The sequence below is a fragment of the Rhodnius prolixus genome, unplaced genomic scaffold (genome assembly GCF_049639745.1).
Source record: "Rhodnius prolixus isolate KJV_2025 unplaced genomic scaffold, Rpr scaffold_5, whole genome shotgun sequence".
NCBI lineage: Eukaryota > Metazoa > Arthropoda > Insecta > Hemiptera > Reduviidae > Rhodnius > Rhodnius prolixus.
Window position 1 is genome coordinate 32,828,138 of NW_027411624.1, and position 22,692 is coordinate 32,850,829.

The 22,692-nt window shown below is 31.6% G+C and overlaps 2 protein-coding genes across 8 annotated transcripts in view; one reads left to right on the forward strand and one right to left on the reverse strand.

Annotated features, from left to right (window-relative positions):
• The window catches only part of f (espin protein forked), a 149,568-nt gene extending 132,207 nt beyond the window's left edge, over window positions 1-17,361 (forward strand). For 4 of the 6 annotated variants that reach the window (XM_074137361.1, XM_074137362.1, XM_074137365.1 and 1 more), the window contains 4 exons: window positions 956-1,430; window positions 11,312-11,493; window positions 12,977-13,149; window positions 14,820-17,361. In XM_074137361.1, coding sequence (XP_073993462.1) covers window positions 956-1,430; window positions 11,312-11,493; window positions 12,977-13,149; window positions 14,820-15,087 — 1,098 coding nt within the window. In that variant the 3' untranslated portion in view covers window positions 15,088-17,361. Of the gene's footprint in view, window positions 1-955; window positions 1,431-11,311; window positions 11,494-12,976; window positions 13,150-13,274; window positions 13,388-14,819 lie in introns of those variants that run through there. The other 2 variants (XM_074137364.1, XM_074137363.1) reach the window with 2 other exon arrangements.
• On the reverse strand, window positions 16,963-21,569 carry LOC141458838 (pre-mRNA-splicing factor RBM22-like). Of its 2 annotated transcripts, XM_074137369.1 has the most exons (8): window positions 21,413-21,569; window positions 21,228-21,295; window positions 20,900-20,953; window positions 20,627-20,803; window positions 20,466-20,552; window positions 20,106-20,335; window positions 19,888-20,031; window positions 16,963-18,696 (listed from the first exon to the last, which is right to left on the reverse strand). In XM_074137369.1, the coding sequence occupies exons 2-8, from the start codon at window positions 21,279-21,281 to the stop codon at window positions 18,024-18,026; spliced, it is 1,419 nt and encodes a 472-aa protein (XP_073993470.1). In that variant the 5' UTR covers window positions 21,282-21,295; window positions 21,413-21,569; the 3' UTR covers window positions 16,963-18,023. The 2 variants fall into 2 exon arrangements, with proteins under 2 accessions (XP_073993470.1, XP_073993469.1); XM_074137368.1 differs by having other exon boundaries at window positions 21,228-21,561.
• Window positions 21,570-22,692: the final 1,123 nt, after the last annotated feature.

Here is a 22,692-nt window from a genome sequence, read left to right on the forward strand (position 1 = left end):
TACCGTGAAAGTGAAATACTAACGACCTTAAAATACATATTATAGTAGCGGGACAATATCAAGAATATGAGCATGTATATACATGTGTGTACAATTGCGCGTTTGTATGTGATAGCTGTTGTGTACTTGTTTCATGAAAGATATAATATAGGAACAAGGTGCCACTCTGGTGGATATAAATATAATTAAAGAAAGTATTTTCTCTTTTTTTATTATATACTAGAATTATATTTTGCGTTGTTATAAGTTCTACATAAGCAGTTTAATGAAAAATCATTTTAGTAAGGAGACTAAATGTTGGTAATGACTTTTGGTAGACTGATTTTTGTCGAAAAACTCTACTGATGGCTAAACTGTATATCAAGAACTCCTTTTGGGTGGTTTAGTTTTGAATAGTTCTGATCTCTTACTTCCAACAGATTGGACCGACTCACATACAAACATACTAAATAAATGAATAAAAACTGAAAGGATTCCTTTTTGTTTATCGTTATTATTAATAACAGAATTACAATGTTTATTTTGTTTTACTTCTCACTTTCTAAAATGTTTATCTTTAATGCATACAATTATTACCTTTCTCCCACATGATAGTTTAGTTAGAAAAGCTTAAGATATTAGATAAAGTTTTCTAATACCTCATGAGACATATTATAAGTGATAAACAATTACAATTCTACAACTAGAGTTCCTTTTAGTCGATAATGGTTAACTTTTACTTCTTTGAATTTTCTTACTGTTAAAATATCCGATTATTGCATTTTGTTAAATATACCAGTATCCAAGTAATGGGCAGTATTTTTAAACAATTTTTGAATGCTCTGTTATAAATTGGTAAGTCTTAAACCAGTTGGTAGACTTAATACAGAATGTCCAGATACACCATCGATTTTTTGCTTCTAATGATTTAATTGTTGATTAAACGATTAATTTTCTTGTATTTTTTTTTTCACAGGTGGGCCACTTAGTTAATAAACAAATGGTATTACCATTTATCCCGCCAAAATTTGGTGGGGGACATGATCCAGATGCATTGATAAAACCATCAGAATATCTAAGAAGTTTACAGTGTGCTAACAGCCTTCACGGTAGATGTAATGATGGTGAAATGAATAGCCATCAAGAAGAAGTTAATGATAACAGCGATAATATATGTACTAATAGATCTGTGGAAGTAGAAAATAATAATAATAATTGTAATGGAAATGGAGATTTACAAAAATCCCCACCAATAATGATGAATGGTACTAACGAAGATCTGGAAGGAGGCCGCCAGCAAGAGGTTCCCCTACCACCTCCCCCGCCCCCACCACCGCCTCCACACCAGCCTCTCTCCACCATCAGTATCCAGGACATTACCAGTGTACAGCTGAAGAGGACTAAACAGCCCGCAACCAAGGCAATGTCTTGTCCGCATCCTTCGTTAACAGGTAGGCCCCATGTTAAGAGCAAAAACATCATAACGCTTTACATTCACAATTCGACGGCACCTTTTGACATTTAGCACTTTTGACTTTTACATCTTGCAAAACTATTCTCCACTTGTGAACTATATATACATGTATAAAAAGAAGAAGAAGGTTATCTTGCAACTCCATAGGGCAAACGGTTAACTATTATTATTCTCAGGCAGGGTATTAAAAGAAAATCAGACCGCAGTAATATAAGATAAATGCGCTAATAATTTATAGCCGAAAGACCTAGAAACTCATTGGCCGAAGTATTAATTCATTAATTGAAGAAGGTTCCACATGGTGTGCTGTACGCATTTATTATTGACCACAAATTACACATACGATTCAACTGTTGACCTGAAATGGTTTCTTTTCTCTTTTTTCTTCAAATTGTTGACTCAAGAATTTTGTTTTTGTTCCTCTTTGTTGCAGTAACGGCCATATTGAATTAGAAAAATCTTTGTTATTATTTTTTTTTAATGTTTAAGGCGCGTCAACATCTAAGGTTATTGGCGCCTGGAGCTTTTTTCAGTGCATAGCCGGCCTCCGGACAGTGTTCTCTCGTTACAGACAACACTGTCCATCACCGGAGCTGTAAGAAGCTCCTAGGAAGAGGAAATCTAAGGGTCAGCAGCTGGATTCGAACCCGGGACCTCCGCGTGGGAGTCCAGTATGCTAACCTCATAGCTAATCCCTTCCCTGTTTTTATTATTATTATTTTTCGGCGCATCGACATCTCGGTCATTAGCGTCTATTATTATTATTATTATTATTATTTTTATTATTATTATTATTATTATTTGTTTGCCTTCCTTATCTTACTACTGTTATTTATTTATTTTAAATTGTTTAAACTATTCTGTGCATGGGGATAGAACATTAATTAGACTAGGACCGTGCCTGTTACACTTTTAAATGGTAGTGCTGATCCTCTCTCAAAAAAAAGTGCAGCTTTATTTTTAATATTGGAATTAAGTTTACCACTCATAGATCCAAGCAAGAAGATTATTATGAATAAACCAAAATATCGCTTACAGCAACTATTATAGCAGAATTCATCGTTTAGGTGTCATGTTGCTAGAGATTGATCAAAATAATCAATCAGATTTTCTATTAAATCAAGTTGTAGAGGTTAGTGGTTTTAAGGAAATAAAATAATATTTCAATGTGGAAAGTTGTAGAATTTCGGTCATTTTTTACAGGGCTGTCTGAATGTGAGCCCTAAGTAAGTTGTAAAATAGGCAATCAGTAAGCGTGACACCTCATGATTGGCAAGTTGGTGGGGGGGTTCACGTATCAGGGATGTTCTTGGGTCAGACTTGTATGTCCAGTTCGGGGACGGCTCTGTATCACCTTCTCTCGACGTTTAGTTTGTTGATATTGCGTCCACTTTCTCAATTTATTTCTCTTTCTCTGTATAAGAACGATGTAGCCCGAAGAGCTATACTTTACAGTTATAGCTCTTCTAATTGTGCGCTCTCAGCCTCCTCATTACCAGCACTCCCGCAGTACCCGCTGGCGTCCAAATAAATACGACCGAAATGTACATAGATTACAGCATTAAAGCTGAAATGCTGGTTTAATCGCGTGATCAAGATAGAATCTCATTAAAATCAAAAAGTTGCTAACTTTTCATTATTATTTATTTTCTAGCGTCACTAAATTTGTGAACTCTTATTTTCATTTAAAAAAGAAAAAAAAAACCGTGAGGAAATTGCATTTTTGGGGGGGGCCAACAGTAACTGCCAGGTTTTCTTCTATTGTATTTTATAAAATATTTTACTATTTTGCCACCTTTATTATCATTTAAAATACTGCTAACGATTCAAATTAAAATATATATATATATATATATATATATATATATATATATATATATATATATATATATATACATTAGTTAAATGAAATATGATTTTTCAGAGTAGATTTTGGGAGGTTTTTTCAATTAATTTTTTTCAAAAACTGCAACGGCGCATTCATTTTAATTTCATGTACTATACAGCCAACAAAGGGCTTAAATTTTTTTTCGGTTTTGTTTTCGTAGTTTAAAGGAGACCTTAGATGTCATTAGCGCCCAGAATAATCCTTATTCAACGCACTGCCAGCCTTTGGAAATTTTTTTCTCGTTACACTCAGTGAATTTTAAAAGTCTAATAGGAAGAGAAAAATCTAAGGTGAGGCAGCTGGAACTCGAGATCTTCTTTTCAAGAGGCCATTGATCAGTTCCCAATCTCTTGAAACTGGCGGCTATTACTATTATTTTTTTTTTTTTTTTTTTTTTTTAAAAAGTTTCCACTAAGAAAAAGAAAAGATTTTTCGTTGATTTGGACTCTGAAATATCTAAGTACACTTTAGTGAGCTTGATCTTGGATTCTGGGCTAAGTGCCGGTCAAGAGGGGTGAAGTGGTTCCCCTATCCAAGGCGTCTAAAAATAGCCTGAAAAAAGAGCCCAGAAAAGTTAAAAATTTTCATCATAGGCTTTTATTCCATTTTCCTTAAACCGCGCTAAAATAGTTAAGCCACAATGTTGTTCAGAAATTTAAAAAATCTCAAATAGAAGTAAGTATTAAAAATGGGGTCATAATTTTTCCAATTAACTAGAAGGTTGATGCTAAATTATAATTTAAAATAAGTTCTTATATGTGCGTATCATTCTTAATTTGGATCCTCACAAACTATAGCAAAACTCTTTAATCTTCCGCCCACAATTATTTTCCTTGTTTATTATTTTATACTTATATTTGTTTTTAAACTTCTGATTTTAAGCGTTGTTCACTTTCTATAATTATTACCTTTTCATATTTTTTAAAATAGCTACTTCTGTCATACCTTTAGTATTCGTCTGAATTATTCCTTTTTTTAGCTTCTCAAAAAATAAATAACCTCTTTAGAAGCTTAAGTTCACAAACGTTTACGTTCAAGAGCGTCCAGAGAGGTCCGTATAATCTGGACACTTTTGATGAGAGTTGAGGAAAATAAGTTTGAATAAGAACAGTTGAGAATTTTGGGGCAATAGATGCCGGATCTTCTATAATATATTCAGTTTCCTTAGCTTCTGTTTAAGGAGTTCATAAAAAAAAATAAAGGATTGGGAAATCAACTCTCAATGTGCATATTTTCATGGATATTATTCATCAAATAATTGGATTAGATACCCTACCCTTATACCCGCCATCTTGTAATTTCCATTTTTCCAATAAAAGGTAACCTACTTAACATTAAAGTAGGCGCCACGGTTAGAGGCAAGACCTGTGAAGCTAATTTGTATTATGGTACTGGGGTTCGATTCCCGGTCTTCAGGCCTTGGATTTTATTTAATGGTTAATGAAAGAAATTTACAGTAAAGTATGTTTGCTTAGTCGCTTCCGTCCATGACACCTAATTTGGTAGTTGGACTTTAAGCCCCTCCTGAAAAAATAGGCAATTACTTTACTTTAACATTAAACCGACTTTATTAGGCATATAAAATATTAATCATTTAGTATAACTCTTTTCCAAAAGAATCAACATAATTCTGTTTATCGTATTCAATAATTTTTTTTAAATTTTTTGAGGTAGCTTCGCTTTTAAAGTATTCAAGGCACTTAGCTTTTTCGAACTGAATCCATGATGTTTGCAGAATTTTTACGATTCTCTTTTTCTCTTTTTTATTTATTTTTTATAAACTTCTATTTCCTTTCAAGTGGCACTTAAATATCATAAATTTTTTATTACAACAATGAATTGCAACAATACTTGGAAAGTGATTCTAAATAGACATGATAAAATTTATCCTAAAAATTTAAAAAAATATATACATTGCTGATAAAAAAAAACACAATTTTTAATTGAATTGTAGTCTATTCTTGGTAAACACAAACAATAATTATCAAAAACATTTGGAAAATTCTTTATTATAGTGCCTGATAAATGATAAAATATTCCCTTATCTGTGACTATATATTCCAAGTTTCTTTAAAAGGTTATGCAAACTTGAGACTGCCGTATTTGCTTCCCAATTCTTAGGAATTTATTTGTGAACAGTTCCTACTGCTTATTTTAATAAATTAACTGTAGAATTAAAACGTTGTAATCTAATTTTACATTTAAAGCAGGTTACACGTTACCTAACGGATTTCTTTTAAATATGCATAATTTTTATTGAATATGGCCGTTAATGCACTGTTTATGGTCACTAGCGTGAGGAAATTAGATGGTGATATCCGTTTGTTTATATAAAAGGGTATATATATATATTTTTTTTTAAGCAAGGAAATTGTATTTTGATGATTTTCTATGTGTAGGAAATTTAGTTTACTTCTTAAATTTGATTGCTTACAGTTACTAATCGAAAGTAAGTGTCTCCGTATACTATTTTCTTTCAACTAAATACCCAACTTTTTATTATTTTCAAATATTTGAGTAATGAAACCATTCTCTCCGGTCCTCTAGGGAAGTTGCGAGGAACTGGCTTAGAGATAACCACTTCCGTATGCTAATTCCTTACCGCCCTCCCATGACCTTCTACATTTTCTGAGGATGGTTCCCCCAGATTAAAAGGGAAACTTGCCATGAAACTGCTTGGAAGAAGGGTACCGGCATTGTCAAAAGGCTAATGTCCATGTGCTCTCTTAAGTAATCTTTTTTTGAAAAATGTGTATCCGGCAATTACAAATCTGCATCTTAGTTGTAGTTGAAAACGTAATCACGTTGTAGTTGCTTAGTGAAATTTATTTGTATATTGTGTTGAATTCTTGTTGATAATTCGCCAAGAAAGATTTTGCAGTAATATTAAAGTATTATTTCGAGTACTAAATAGAACCTGTGGATATAAAGTTTAATTATAATAACCACCTGACCGTAACAAATATACTATAATATCAAACAAATGTCGAGTTTCATAAACTGTGTATTAAGTTATTTTATATAAAGTAGTTATAAATAGTTACAAAATAGTTGTAATAGCTCTATTTTTACAAGCATAGGTCTGTTCTAAAATTTAAAGGATAAAATTGGTTGGTTTAGTAAAAATATAATCCATTTTTATAGAAATGGTAATACAAAATCTAAAATCTTAAATTTGTATGTATTTACTTTTTTCTTCATTTAAAAAAGTCTTCTATTTATAGTATTTGTAAAGACGTAAAAAAAAAAATTAAAATAAAAAATTCCTCATATTAAACCAACATATCCGAGGTATGATATAAAGTATGTAGTTAGGTTGCAAGATGTTTTTAATTTGGACAGATTCCAATTACGAATTCCAGTAAATGGAGTGTTTCGTTGATTACATTTTCAAGAGTAATATGGTGGTGTTTGGCAGACTGGGCAACTGAGTGGGTCTGTTAAAGTTGGATACCAGCTTGAGGTGTTTTATTTTTCAAAAAAAAATTATTTTTTTTAAACAACCTTCTGAAAATAACAAATTAAAAATGGCGAAGGTTGCTCATCTTGTTTTTCTTGTCAGAAATATGCCTCTAATGGTGGGAGTAGTATTAAATTTGGTGTTCTTTACTTTTCTCTGGCAGTGTTAGTTAGTAATTTTCTCGTAATATTAAATATTTTGTGAAAACGGTTATGTGTTTTCTCCATTCTGTACTGTAAGGACCATATTGTGCCTGTTCAACATTACTTTCGTTAAAGGTAATCTGATCTTTTGCTATTTTTTTGTTTGTTTAATTTAAGGTACTTTTTAATCTAAGGTCGTAGGCGCCCGGAGCTTTTTTTTTTTTAATGCACGGCTGATCTCCGGACAGTGTTCACTCGTTGCTCTCCATAACCAGGCAGTGACTTGTAAGAAGCTCCTAGGAAGGGAAAATCTCCGCTTGGATCAGTCTTAGATATTACCCATTCACCTTATTGCCTATTGCCTTGACTTTTAACTCTAGAAGAATAGTCAGAAACTGAGTTAAAGTCAGAGTTACTAGAGAAATTGTTTTCCTGAATTGGATTGGATAGTTTTTCTTCGGCAAAATTGCATCCATTATGCAGAAATGCGTAATGTACGAGTGAGTATTTAGAAAGAAATGTTTTGAGAAGCAATTAATGACCCTTAAATCTCAAGGGATGTGTCCTCATTTATTGTCCTATGGACTACAGTCTTCACATATTTGACAGCAGAAAATTACTATCTCTGCCTTCACAAAGAATTTTTCAAAGGCATTCCCACTATGCATAAGTTACACGTAGCCTTTCTATCACTGCTAAGTATTTTCTTTAGGGGTAGAAACTGACCATGAATTATAAGCTGTTCAGCTAGCTGAAACACTGCCAAATATTGTTCAGAAAAGCAATCTCCATTCTCCATGAAGTTTGTTCAGAGGACCGCTTTGTTCTTGCCCATATTTTCAAGGTGTTCAGTATTTGAAAAATGATGCCAGCTGAATTGTAAAAATTTGTATTAATGAAAAACATTTAGAGGAATCATGCTAGACTAGTTAAACTTATTTGTTTTAAAAAAATAATAATAAAATAAAAGATCCTAATTTTCAAACTGTTCCTGTTCCAAATAAATTGCAGACAAGCATAGCAATCGTTTCTAAAAGGATGCAGAAAAAAATATAATGGTTAATAGAGAGAGAATTGGGAAAAAATACTGAATCAATAAGTAAGATATATAAAAAGCAATTAGCTGTACAATTAGAGCGGCGAGTGATCATAAGTTAATAATTAATTCTAAAGAGCGCGCTCTTCACGCGATGTAGAGGAAAAGAAAGCTTTAACTTATCTACATTCATCTACATTGTTATATTATGTATGTATTAACAACACAATACAGTATAACGCATTAAACAGAGCAAATCTTTTTTTTTTAGAAGTGTAACTTTTGCATGTTTATTCAACCTTCGGCGGTCTTGTAGTTGCATTTCTAGTTAGTGATAGTCTGATGATGATAGCAGGTTATGTTTTCAACATGAGGTAATATTTTGTTTAGAAGAAAGAGAGAGCATTGAGTATTTGCCTTCATTATCGCTGGCGACGTACAAACATTTGTAGTAGATTTGTAGAGCGTCAAAAGCCGGTGGTAATGTGTTCGATTGGGTAAGCCTGGCAAGGAGCAGCTATAAAGCCGAGGTTAAAACCTTGGGGCGACCTTGAGCCTTGCAAAAAAAAAAAAAAAAAAAGATTTCTACTTTTCTACTGAGAAGGCAGACCTAAACATTGTCACAAAAGATACGTTTCTTTTGATGACGATGTAGGGAAATGATCCACTTTGGGTTTACTTTTATCAAGTCGAACCTTTTCTCAAACACCCCCATTTTTTTTTCATAATATTTATTGTGGAATCTTTACTCATGCTCATGCTCTCCACGAAATCTTACCAATCATCGTTTCATAAATCAAGCTTGAATAGTTAATACAATAAATAATGCTAATATCAAAAAATAAATAAACTCTGAGGCTTTATTTACATATTAAATATTAACACAATGTGTCCAAAAAGCTGATCTGCAAAACTGCTGAAACTGAATAAAACAATGATATGCAAGGCTTAATTTACTTGTATAAAATTACAGTCTCTTTAGAGATTCAATTGAACCGTTAAATTATACACATTTTAATGACAATCAATAATTGTGCTGAAGGAAACAAAAACAACTAAAGTACTTCAAACTATATAAGGCTTGTGATACTTCTACTAGAAGCTCTTAAACGTGTAATTTTCTCAAAAACACTTTGTTACAACGATCCCAAGAAATATAGGTGGTACTTCAAGCCGATAATAAGTGTGCTGTGAAAATATTTGGCTTGAATCATTTTTTTGAAAGAGCAACAGTAACTCGAAACTAACTAAAAGTATTGCTTCTGTATAATCAAAGTGCAATATGATTGTATTATGTGATAAGAAATTATAAAATAGCAAATTTTAAGAATCACATGTTTTCTATTTGAGGAAAAAATGATTATTATTTGTTTACAAGTTGTGATTTCAGCTTATTTTTTTCTTTTTTTAAAAGTTATTAAACCAAGAAACTTAATTCGAATTATAGGATAAAAATATCTTTAAAGAACAAAATGTGTAAAAAAAATACTTAGCATAAAAAGATCTGTTAGAATTTTTAATCTACCTAAAATATACTATAAATGTAAGTGAATTTACTATAAATATTATGCATTAAATTGATAGATCTACATTTGCAATCAGTACACTTAAATTAAAGAAAATCGCTAGAAACTTTTTCTAAAAAAATCATAAAAATAAAAAGATCGTATTTAAATCTCAAAATGCGATAATATTAAATTTGAATTATCTTATATTATTATTATTTTATGCTTTTGATTCGCCATGATCACTCGCAAAAAAAAAAATTATATAAGATTTTTTTTGTACTCTTTGGATTTCCATAGGATCTGTTTCGTCCTAGTTCCTAACTTAAGAAATACTTCTCATGCAAGTGACTGTATCCTTTAGATCAGTATTATCTGCTTATCCAAGCATTATAACTAAGGGATTTAATATGATTGCTTTGCATAAAAATATCGACCGCCTTGGCAGGTATAGTAATAGAGATCCTCATCCAGTTTTTGTCTTATGTTTTAAACTAATTCTCCAGATATTTGATCCTGATGACCACATAGTTCGTGCTGACATTGTCATTGATCATTCATCAGTCGGACTAACATCAGAGTTATGTTCTCATAAAAAAAGGAGTGGTAGTTATGTGCTTTGGTTTACTTTTATTCAGTTTCTACATCTTACAGTGGATTAGAAATAGTGTAAGTCAAGTCTACTGTATCTGAAAAAGATCAATTGTGCCCTAAAGTGTAGTGTTGATGCTTGGGGAAAGTGGGCACATGTAAAATGTGACATATGGTAAATTGTTTGCATGATACTAAGCGAAAGTTTATCTGCTTATTCACTAATTCCAAATAATTGCGCACATCAACTATGACTGTATACCCTATGTATATTGTGGAAGTGTAAAAGTTGTTTGTGTTGTGAGGCTGAGTTAACCTCAGGGACTCCAAAGAGCCCTGACACAAAATTACTAGTTAACTTCTCCCAGAGGGGTTAAAATCACAAATTTTTAAATTCAAATTTTATCGGCAGCAATGAATATAGTAACCTAATTATAAATGAATATATAACCTATCCTACTTTATTTAATAGAAAAGTTATTTTATTTTTGCATAAATTTAATCGCTATCCTAATCTGGTTAATGTGAATCAAATCTAGTCGGTAACGATAAAATTATTAATGATTAGTTTATTTTGTATCTACACTTATAATCACTTGTACAATATTAAGTCACCAGTTTTTGAGTAGTTTTAGCAATCCAGCTTAAAAGCAAAACGACAGAAAAAAGAAAAGAATTTCATTTATTTCAATCAGAAATTTTTGGCATAATTCCAGCTGCTCACACGTTACTTAATATGAGATAAATGTTATTTCTAAATGCTCTGCTATCTTAGATACAATGTTCACTCACTGCAAAATTGAGATCATATGATGAAGTAAGAAGTTCAGCATAATATCATTCTACTCTAACCTAGATTTACAATAAAGCCAATTATAAAGAAAAATAATCACCTGTTTTTCTGGCAGGGCTTAACGTTCAACTTGAAATTAGGTGTCGTGGACGAGGGCTGAAGAATATATTTTATTATTCATAGGTTTTACAAATAAAAAGTAGCCATTAATAGGATTCAAATTTGGGATCCCCCTCTTACAAATACTTTGTGACTACTAAACTAACATTCGTCCTTTATTATATATTTTTATTTTATCATTATTGGTATTACTTATAAAAATACCTGAACGTTTTCATAGAAAGTAAGAATTGTGGTATTTAATTAATGTTCTTTACAAATTAATATTTTTCTTAATTTAAACTTAAGATAAAATATTAATGTTGCTTTATTTGTTTAATAGGAACTGTAGAAAGTCCTTTTCTTGCAGCCAAAGAAGATTTAATAGCTGAACTGAAAATGTCCAAAGATATATCTGGAATAAAAAAACTGAAAGTCGAAAGAGTAAAACAGGAAGAAAAACAAGGCAAAGAAATGGCATCTACGATATCAAAACAATTTACTGTGGATTATTTTGTAGATAAGGTAAATTTCTTTGCTAAATAAATCTAGTTTCTTTAATCTAGAATGTTTTGTTTAATAATGTTTTATTTTAGAACATAAAGAGATATTATTAGATGATCAAGGACCGAAATAAGCTCACTTACAAAAAGCTCAATGACAAATTTTATAAGTTTGAAATCTTTCTTCGACTCTTCCATGTCAATGATGAAATCAGTTTTCTTGGTCTGGTATCGACTTGTTAGCTAATAAGACGTTCAAAAAGGAGTTAAGCATACCTGCTTAAGCCTGTGGTTTTATTTAACTTTGAAAAGTATGTGGGTACTTGGGTTCTGCTGGTAGTTGGTCACTACAGGTTTTGCTCTAAAGTTATAGTCATACTTGTTATTAATATAGTTATTAATTCTTGCTGGATCCTCCCTATATTCTCGCTCTGAGAGCGATACTAGATACTTCTAAGTTGAGTCATCCTCCGTAGTGAGCTTCATCAAAGCACCTCCCAAGGAAAGAAGTAACCTGCTTAGCCAGTACTTGAGCTAGTGGTAAACATTTGTTGATCGCAGGATTTCAAAGTTAAGTTGTGGATTCCGGCGACGAGAATCCCCTAGAACCGATTTCCATTTTTCGCAGCATTATTTTTCTGCTCTACACCGTTAATTATTGCTTCAGTTTTTTCCATCATTATTTTGTTTTAATCTCTCATATGAGTTATTATATCATCTACAAATATTTTAAAGCAAAACTTATTTATTTATTTAATCTGTACTAAAATCAGTTTGAATGGATTTAACACTTCGGTTTAGTCGAGTGTCTATTCATCTCAACGAAATGAAATTCCTCATTTTAAATAATACGGTAATAAGAAAACTATATTGATTTATAATCATCAAAAGTATTAGTTTTAAAATTCGAATTGCCATAGAAAGTTGTCCATATTGCATGACTTTAATGTTATATCTGTCTACCATGTGATATGTTACACTTTCGTGACCATGATGTACTAATTGTTTAAAACAATAGCTTGTGAAATATCCAATAGCGAATAGTTCAGTAATTTATGCTATTAAAGGGAATTGAGAAATTAAAGTTCTGTAAAAGAAAACTGTACAATTTTAATAGTAAAAGATGGGCATATGCTTTAATTGGTTTCATTATATGAGAAATTTATGTTATTTTCATTTATATGAATACTCTAAATATTTGTGAGCTTATTTGTTAAATCTAGCTAGTCCTTAGGCTTAAAAAATTACTTTTTAAAAAAGTTTTTCTTCACAAGTAGTGGAATACCTTCATTGAAGACTTCACTTTTTCTTTCAGTACTGTCAGCCCATTTATTTATTTATAAAATGCATTTTTAAGCGCAGTATAGTTGTAATTGTCTAAGGTTTTTTTTCGTAGTATTATTATAATAAAACTAATAGTTGTATTAAAAGATTTAACTACAAGAAATCTGTTTTTACAAACCTTTACTCCATAGAAAGTTATCTTTGTTGTTACTTGTTCACAGATGCCGGATAAAGATGCAGCAGGTAATCCAATACCAGCATGGAAAAGACAAATGTTAGCTAAAAAAGCTGCCGAAAAGGCTAGAAAAGAAATGGAAGAAGAATTAGCAAGAGAAGCGGAAGCTAAGAGATTACAGGCAATACCTGCATGGAAAAGGCATTTATTGCAGAAAAAGTAAGCTTTCTATTTTTATAGACATTTAAATGAAAACAAAAAGCAAAAAACAAAAAATATATTTGAAAATTACAAAAAAAAAAAAAATTATTGGCATACTCATTTCTTGCGGTTGTGTGTTGTAGGAAAATTCTTTCTTGAATTTCACCCACTTAAAGGAAGAAATAAAACTTTAGTTAGATGTTATTATCTTCAAAATGTATTCAATGCAATAAAGGTTCAGTTCAAAATTATTGTATCTAGTAAATGTTTTCCTATTCATTTTCAAAAAGTTGTTTCTTTTCCTTTTTTTAATATTTTCTTTGAATTATTTAATATAATTGCATGTTTAAAAATTTCTTTACTAACCTAATTTTTACCTAAAGTTTTCAATTAAATTGTACTATATTACCAGAATATTCATGGATATTCAAACCTAAAAAATTTGGATAACTTTGTGCACTGTTCTGAAACTTGTTCTATTTTTTTCATCAGCTTACTCGTCGTTTTCTCAGTTTAAAATTTCTGTTAGAAATAAAATTTTCTTCAGAAGATTTCAAATGTAGTTATTTTTCTTGAATAGTTTTGGACCGCAGTTTAAGAAAAAAATTAATTTATTACTTTTTTTTTTCTTTTCTTTTGAAGAAAAGATGTTTTTTAACGTCCACAAATCTGCTTTAACTTTTTTAAATTTGTATACGTTTATTACTTGAATATTTTTTTAAGATAAATTAAAAGGACACCATTACATTTAGGAGTTACATTTGGGTATAAAGAACTCAAAATATTTCCTCATGATTATTTCACATTTTTTCAGAATGTACAGTTTAAAATAACCCAAGTTGGACCCAACTCTTCGAGGTTTCATCCAAAAATATTATTGCTTCTCAGTCTCCCTGCCATTCCTCCATTAAATAACAAAACTTTACTCAGTACTGCTTCCTTTTTTGGTACTGATCGGTTTTCGTAGTTTTCTCTAAAACTAATTCGTTTATTAAGTTGAATATATTTGCTGAGCTCTAAGAAGTGTGGTAGAAAGCAATGCTTGATTGCTCCTAAAATTAGCGAATAGAAAATAAAAGAATCAATTACGAGTCTATCTGGTTGAACCACTGGATTTAAGTTTCTGATTTGACGCTACTATTCATTATGGAAACATTACCATATATTATTGTGTTAGTGGAAGAATAAATGTTCTTAAAATTTGGTTAAACAATTAGTGGAATCACTGACTTAAGATTGATGATAATATTTGGGTTCTCGTTGAAAGAATGTCATCGCAAATGTAGCATATTTATCCTGGAAACATTGCTAATAGATAGTTATGATTTGTCATACCCTAGACATTAGGTTTTCAGCGCCAGCTATAGCTCAGTAATTGGATAATGATCTCACCTCATACTGTTCCCAATTCTTTTAATTATAGGGGAAGATCATTAAAGAAAATCGTTTTCGTTGGTCCTCAACTTCTTAAATTCAATTCTTGGCTCTATTTTTTCAAAATAAATATGTGATCTAGGCATGAGGACATTGATCAAACGTTCTTTATTAAATCATAGGTAACTCTCTAAAATAATAATGGTGACTATTTTTGGTGGAGGCGCAAAATATTTTTTGTTTTGTTTTTTGTTATACATTTTTATAAAAAGTAATTAAATGTTAACATTTTATATTTCCAATAATTCGCATAGACAATCTGAAGAACATCAAGCAAACGCCAACTTAAATACGACGACCACATCGACGAAACCAGTACACAACGGTTTTCAAAATGGCCATCACAATGGATTAGTCATACCACCGGCGCCACCATTTGAAAACAAAAAGAACAAAGAAAATAATCAACCTGCTGAAAGAAAAGAGCCTGAAGTCAGAAGGGACGAAGAAGAAACTACACCGATAATACCGTGGCGTGCTCAACTTAGAAAAACCAACAGCACGCTCAATCTATTAGAATAAAGAACTTACGAGTAAGCTACCAACAAAAACGAGGTTTATAAATAATTTATTTATAGATAAGATAAAATTTCAAAGAGGTCTGGTTGACCAGAGTAACCAAGAGGATTATTTAAAACTAGAGAAAATCTTGAAGCAGCAACTTTAGTTGAAGAAAATAAACTCGCCTCATTGTATTTATTTAAAAATATCTCTTTTATTTGTTCTTTACTGTATCGTATATTCCCGTCGATTTTATTCTTCAAGACTAATTTCTTCTTAATTCCCATCACGATCTTTGTCCAGATTAGGGTAGGCGGCAGGGGTTTCTATTAAGTAAATAGAATTGTATTTACGTTCAATAAATAAAAGTCAGGTCAACTTTTTTTTTTTTTTTTAATATAAATTGAATCAAAGTCTGATTACTCTTGAAACTTTGGTAAATCGAGAATTTACTTTAATCGCAAGACATTTTCAAAAACCAACTCAGCGATGGCTGAGTTTTATGATGAATTACGTTCGCATTTAATTAGGGTAATGCGATTGATTAGTACTCCTAAAATGATAAATTGTAATTTCTTTATTATAACTATGTTTTTTTTTTTATTAATCCTTTACGTACAGTTTAAGATTAATTTAGTTTGTATCAACAGTCTCGTCTTAGGTCAATCAAACTACTTGGTTAGCTACACAAAACAGCCATAATTTTGCTCCTTCACACTTGCTATAAGTTAAAGTAAATTAAAACTTGCCAAGTTTGAGATGTTTCTCTCTTTTTTGTTTGATCTAAACTGCTTCAAGTTATTGGTCATCATCAAGCCTTGGTTAATCAAAGTTTTATAGAAACGATGACTTCTACTTTTTCTACAAGGCTTTGGTTTGTATGACTTGGACCGTGGACAGAGACGAATACTCTTTCTTAAAACGTAGATTGCAACTACTGTTACAATAATTATAGCGTGCGCTTTTGATATTATTTTATTTCGTTATTTGTAACGAAATGGAGTAACCGTCAAAATTCAATCTGGAATTCGGTTAGTCGGAAATATTAATCTCATCTGAGAGAACAGCAAGCTATGATGGGCACATATTTTACTAGATACCATTGCCAAATTGTAAATTACGTACCGATTAGTAAAATTCTAAACTATTGCAAGGCAGAGATGTATAAAAAAAAAATTATACATTTATCAGCCATTTCGTAAAATATTTTCTGCCTCTAATTATTGTATTACAGACACAGAAATTTTATTCTACTCTCAACTGTTTTGTCAATCTTTGCTATTGACTATCAGTGTCCTTAAACACTTTTGGATGACACGTTACACAGGCCATTGGCTTGACCACCGTGTATTTGTGAAAAAGGAGCTTTCTTGTTGCTCCTTTAAAGACCAAGAAAAGCAAAAAGGTATATATTTATTTTATAGAAATTGCGCTTTTTCTCGAAAATTAACCCCAGGAGAAACTAATAATTTTTTCTTCCATGGTCGCTCTAATCTCATCTATTTATTTTTACTCCCTTTACGACAACTAAATGGATTGAGGTAATGTGTTAGATATTACCAAATTGTTAACCACAGTAGGTTTTCGTTTTTTGGAAACCCTGTAAGGTTACAAAAAAAAAAAAAAAAATTCACAAAAAATTCCTTTATGTAGAGAGTAAATTTTGTTTGCTAACAACCGTGATGAACAGTCCATAATGAGAGAGTGACTTTCAGATCCTCTTTGACTTATCTGTGTTTACTTTAATCCTTTGTAAATAAGCAATGTTTTTACTTTCTTTTATATTTTTCTGAACGATTCCTCTGCAATTAATTTATAAAAATGTAAACCAATCAAATATCGCCTTTATGTCCTAGTGATTGTTGTTATTGAGTGGAAAGAATTTAAAAAACTATATATAAATAATATACTATTTTTTTATTCAATGGATGCACTAATTTATTGATTGCACTCCTTGTAAATATAATTTTTAGAAAAGATGTTTAGCTGGGAATACATAAATGATCGTCATTATATAACTCTTTCAAAAAATATATACATGACTTATAAAAATCCCTATATATATATTCAGTTTTTAGTTAACATATATGAAAAATATTAATTATAAATTGATACAATTTTTAATTTTCACACTATTATCTATTCATGTTTTTAAAATTGATATTTTCATTTTTAAGTTAAATATATTTTTCTTTGTACAAACGAATTCTTGATTATTATTGTATTATATTTGTAAGTGGCACTTTTTCCAGAAAGGTGCAGAAAAGAAAGCAATAAAGTTGTTTTATTTGTAACCATGATGATTAAATTTTAACCCAATATGGTTTTCTTTTGTTTTCCTAGCTTAAGCGTTTTATAAATAGAGTGAAACTGAAACTTTAATAATTGTAGAGATGTGCAATTTTAATCAGTATAAGCTCTGCAGATGACATAATCCCTAGGTCGTATGCTCGCCGCAATAGATACAAAAATATGACTTTAATTGGCAATAATGTCTCTCTTTTTCCTACTAATGATTAAGAATGAATATGTATCATAATGGTTTGGGGTCATGCTTATTTTAAAAGTTATTCAAAACGTTTTAAGCATTAAATGATTTAAGTCTTCTGCACTGAGGGGGGAGAAATAATATACAATAGCCAAGAAGATATATTTATAATTATTTCAAAAAAAAATTATATAATATGATAAAAAGGCAGTTATCGTATCCTTCAAAAAAGAAATTAGGTTGTACTACCTTACATGTTTACTAAATTAACATTTTTAACGTTTGTAGCGTTAACATTTTTCTTTTTACGCATAGAAAGCAGTTATTTTGCTCAACTGCAAAACAAAATCATAATCCTTTCAAGATTATTTAATGACATTCAGGCTTTTTAATTTCGGATTGTCAAATATTAAAAAAGATAAGAAAGGAAATTAATTTGTGTTGGGCTATTTTTTTTTTTAAATTACAATTAGGTGGGTGTTGGGGTATTGATATTTTCAGCAGTACCTAACCGCCGAGGATCTTGTGACGGATAGTGGATAGTTGTGGTACCTGGAGGAGCTAACTGGTCTGGCGGCAGAGGCGGGGCGGTGCCTGGAGGACAGAGAGGCGGCACAGGAGGTTGTGGCGGAAATAGAGCGGCCGCCGTGGTAGGCATTCTGACTGGCGGGAAGAAGAATGGTGGTGGAGGCGGTGGAGGAGCAGGCTGTGGAGCGGGAGGTAAGAACATTGGGGGCGGCGGAGGCATGAGTGGAGGGTGTGGGGGAGCGGCCGGAATTTCCATGGCCGCCACCGCAGCTGCAGCACTCACTGCAGCTCCGCCGAGGTTCGCTCCTCCAGCTGCCTGCAAGTTGAAATAGTCACCAGCTCGCAGATCTATCGGAGGCGGAGGCAGAGCTCCCGGTAGTCCCGGCACAGGTTCATAGTTCTCGGCTACTTCAGCGCCCATCGCTGAGGTGCCCTGCCTTCCTTGAGATTTGCCCCATTTGATGTTCAAACGACGTCCACCTAATATCAACTTGTTGAATGTCTTTTCTGCAGCCAATTCAGCTGGTATGCGATTGACATACTGTATAAATGCGCACATCTGACGAGGTACAAGTGTCACAGACCTTATTTCTCCAAATTGATAAAAATGATCTCTGAAACAGTTAAATAACTCTATTAATATTTTATGAATTAAATATTAATTTCTTTTATTAATATATATTTATTTTATACTAGAGGCAAGTTCAGTGTTAAGTTAGCAAAGTAATTGGCATTGAGCACATTCAGAACATTATTTTTTATGAACTAGGCCACCCTCTCGTATAATCTTTTTGTTTGGAAGAATATCGTTATAACAATAATTAAATATATTTATACTTATATCTGAAAATGCTGGATTTAAGTATTAGACTGAAAATGAAAACGTTTCAAAAAATAACTTGATAAGTATGGTAAAAAAACCTAGCAAGATTATTTTTACAATCAAATAATACAATACGAAATGAAAATCTTTTTTAATAACCAGCGGCATAAGACAGAATTTTTTTCTGGAGGCTCAGAAAACCGTGATTTCGCATATAAGTATTTCACATATTTTAATACTACATCAAAATGGTTAAAGATGTTGCATAGAAAAATGCAGCATCCAAATAAAAGTATATGTTCAATGCCGAAGTAAACCCCAAAAAATAATTATTCAGCTATCGCGAATCAGGATTTGCTTAGACCGGTTCATGGAAAATTTTTGAAAGAAAAGCAATAATGTATAATATATAATAAAGAAGCAATCGTTTGCAAGCTGTGACTTTTATCATAAAAGTGCATAAATCTTTTATTTGCCTACTTTTGCCTATCAAATGATTTTCACTAATTGCAGAACTATACTAATTACATGTTTAAGTAAGTCTACAAAACAAAATATTTGAGCTGGGGTCAATAGAAACTTAAAAATGACAGAAATTGTATTATAAAATCAGCAAGTGTTCCAACTGGGTTTGTGTACTACATATACGCTGAAACCCAGCCATCTTCATTATAACTCTAAAACCTCTATACAATTAGATATTTATGCAACTAGTATAATAACCAGCGGCATAAGATAGAATTTTTTTCTGGTGTTTGACTGCTAAAACCTCATCGTTTATTCATTTACCCCATAATATTGAATATTGAATAAACAGTCTACTCTTGGAAGCTAGACCAGACATTGCAACTACAGATTAAAAGGTGGATGAAGGGCCCAGAAACGCCTAATTCTGCCCTCTCAACTTCCGAAATACCATATGTTGTGGTACCCAGGCTAGAAGGGCAATATAATATTTAGGAAAAAGAATTTTCAAACTTACCTCAACTCTTTCTCTCCAATTTTATCACTTAAATTGCCGACATACAAAGTTGTAATACTTTTATCTTCAGGTGGTTCTAATTTAGGCATTGTTGAAGCTCTTCTCATCAGTTTATGAGCAACTGGATCATTTACCCCATAATATCTAAACAGATAAGAACTTACTATAAATAATCAATCAAGAAATAATGATTTTTGAAATGGAAAACATCTTCAAACCTGTCCTTGATGTTTTGATCAGCCAAAGGATCGTCCGGATCTGTTGGGGTTTCGTGTCTATAAGGGCACTCTTCACCACGTCTACATTCCCCTCGCACCCAGAAAGAGCATACATGAGGTCTGTTCCTTTTGTAATAGGGCGTAGTCCTGGCCAACTTGAGTAACATGTCACTCGCTGCAGCTGATTTTCCTCCGCCAACCACCGGCTCTGTTTTGTCCAGTTTATTCATCTGGTCACATAGTGAAAAGTAAGGTTCTTGAATTAAGACTTTCTCTCAGTTAGCCCTCCAAGAGAACTTCTCTCCCAGTGAGTGTATATGAAAATGCAATAAGGAGTAGACATTGTAATAAATAACTAACCTCTGCATCAATGTTCTGTATGTAATACTCTTTATTTACATCGGATCTGGGTAGATCATCCTTTACTTTCATTGCTGCATCTCTTACCTATCACAGATATTAAATTAATATCAATAAAAATTTAACATAAATAAAACATGCTTGCGTTCTTTTAAACTAACTTGAATTGGAAGTCCATACTCCAAATCTAGTAAACAAGTCTGGCAAACATTTTTCATACGGCTACATGTTTGACAAACTTCAGTTTTTTTGTAGCGCATCCTAGCACCAGGGCACCAACGGAAAACTGTGAATGGTCTTGAACATATTTTGCACTCTTTTCCATAACGTTCTTTAGACTTATGAAAAGAAAAACAGCATTTTTAATATTAGAGATCAACAAATTAATACCGAAAGAAAATCATAACAATTAATTGATTAAAATGAAATAATACCATTCTAATGTAAGGATTGTCTCCAAGGCATGTTTGGCAAAGAATTGGGAATTCCTGGAAAGAAATGCAACCTTTTGTAAGTAAAAGTATGGTAATTACTATCACACCCAAAAAAACACACTAATAATTCTTAATTTGGGCATAACTCGAGAAACTACATCTATAACTTTTCAAGTTTATTCACAAATATCACAATAGTTTCTGCTGCAAAATCACAAACTTGCAATAAAACAAGCTAATATATTTAGCAGAATTCCTCTCCCTAGAGGAGAGAGAATTAGATAAAGGGAAAAACTAGCATAATAATCGAATATTTTTTAGTACTTACAGAATCTTCCCAATTCTGCCTATTGTACGTATTGGTTGATTTAGACGTTGCCATTATACGTAGAAGTACTAGAAAATAAAGTTTAATATTACTTATTCACAATAACATTGTCAATAACCTGCCAAGAGTGCACATCATTTTGGTCAACAAATTAAACGCTTTAAGTATTTAGCAGAATTTGATACCTAAATAAGAATTAAAAATTTTAATTGGTTTAATGAAAACATCACAAGACCCGTAATAAACAAGAAAAAATTATTATAATTGTAACTTTAACCACTACTACTGAAACGGGGCATCGCTTGGCTCTATTCACTACTTAACTTATGTTACTGCACAATTAATTTACCGCAGCAAGACTCCTAGCGAGTTCCATGATCCATCGATAGAAAGAATGATCGATTATTCAACAAACAATGAAGCAAGAAATCTATTTTGAAAATGGAACAAAAACTAATAAGAGAACTTTGTTTTTTGACTAATGTGACTTTAACTTAAAAACGTTAACTGATAATTATTGTCAGCAATCACGATAAAAATTTAGGATGTATCCCCAAGAAAAATTGCTCTTGCTTCTAAAAAATTATTGTTTTAGATGCTGTTCTGGAATGCATTATTGAAAGTTATAATTTTAATGTAAAAAGTAAACTTCCTTAGGGAATTCTCAAAAGTTCAGCTTAAAATTTATCTTATCTTGGCGAGAAATAAGCCGAATTTTTAAATTAACGCAATGTCCCTATGGGGGGAACGGTCTCTCCTTAGAGTCTTACAGCTCAGTCTGGTGATGAATAGAGTTGCCTTTTAACAGAGAATCCTGTCCTGAGACCTCTGACGTTGATGCGTCTTAAATTAAAAATACCACTGCGGCAGCAGATATTACGTGTGGAAGAATGAGTATTTAAAAGTACCTACTGTTATTTGCTAATTGATTTCTTATCTAAATGCATATCTTGAGCTAATGAAAGTTATGACTTATTTGAGTTTCAATTGTTTTCTAAGACTCGTGAGAGGTGATTGAACCCAATATAACTTAAGAGGTGCAATTTAAACGCTTCTGTAGATATTCTGTAGATGGTCTCAAGTCTTAATCCAAGAAATTTAACTCAAGTTGAATGGCTATTCTTTGTCTGCAACATAAAGAATACATCCGATAGAAGTTCCAAATGAGAATTTTAGATTTTATAAAATTTCTCTAACATATGTTATGGGAAAATTGTTTTAAGAAAATATCAGTGCACCTTGAAGGCTGTTTTGTCCTCATCAATCTTTTCCTAACCGTTCATTCTCAAGAAATGTATCCAACGTGTTTTCTTGTAATGAATTTAAGTGTAGAAAGTATCTTATTTTGACCAGTTTGATTCAATTAATATCCGTAGTTTGCCCTAATTTCAAAAATACCAATTTATGAAGAAGCCAGTAATCTTAATTTTTTTTTTTAATGAAGATAATTTATCACAACATTTAA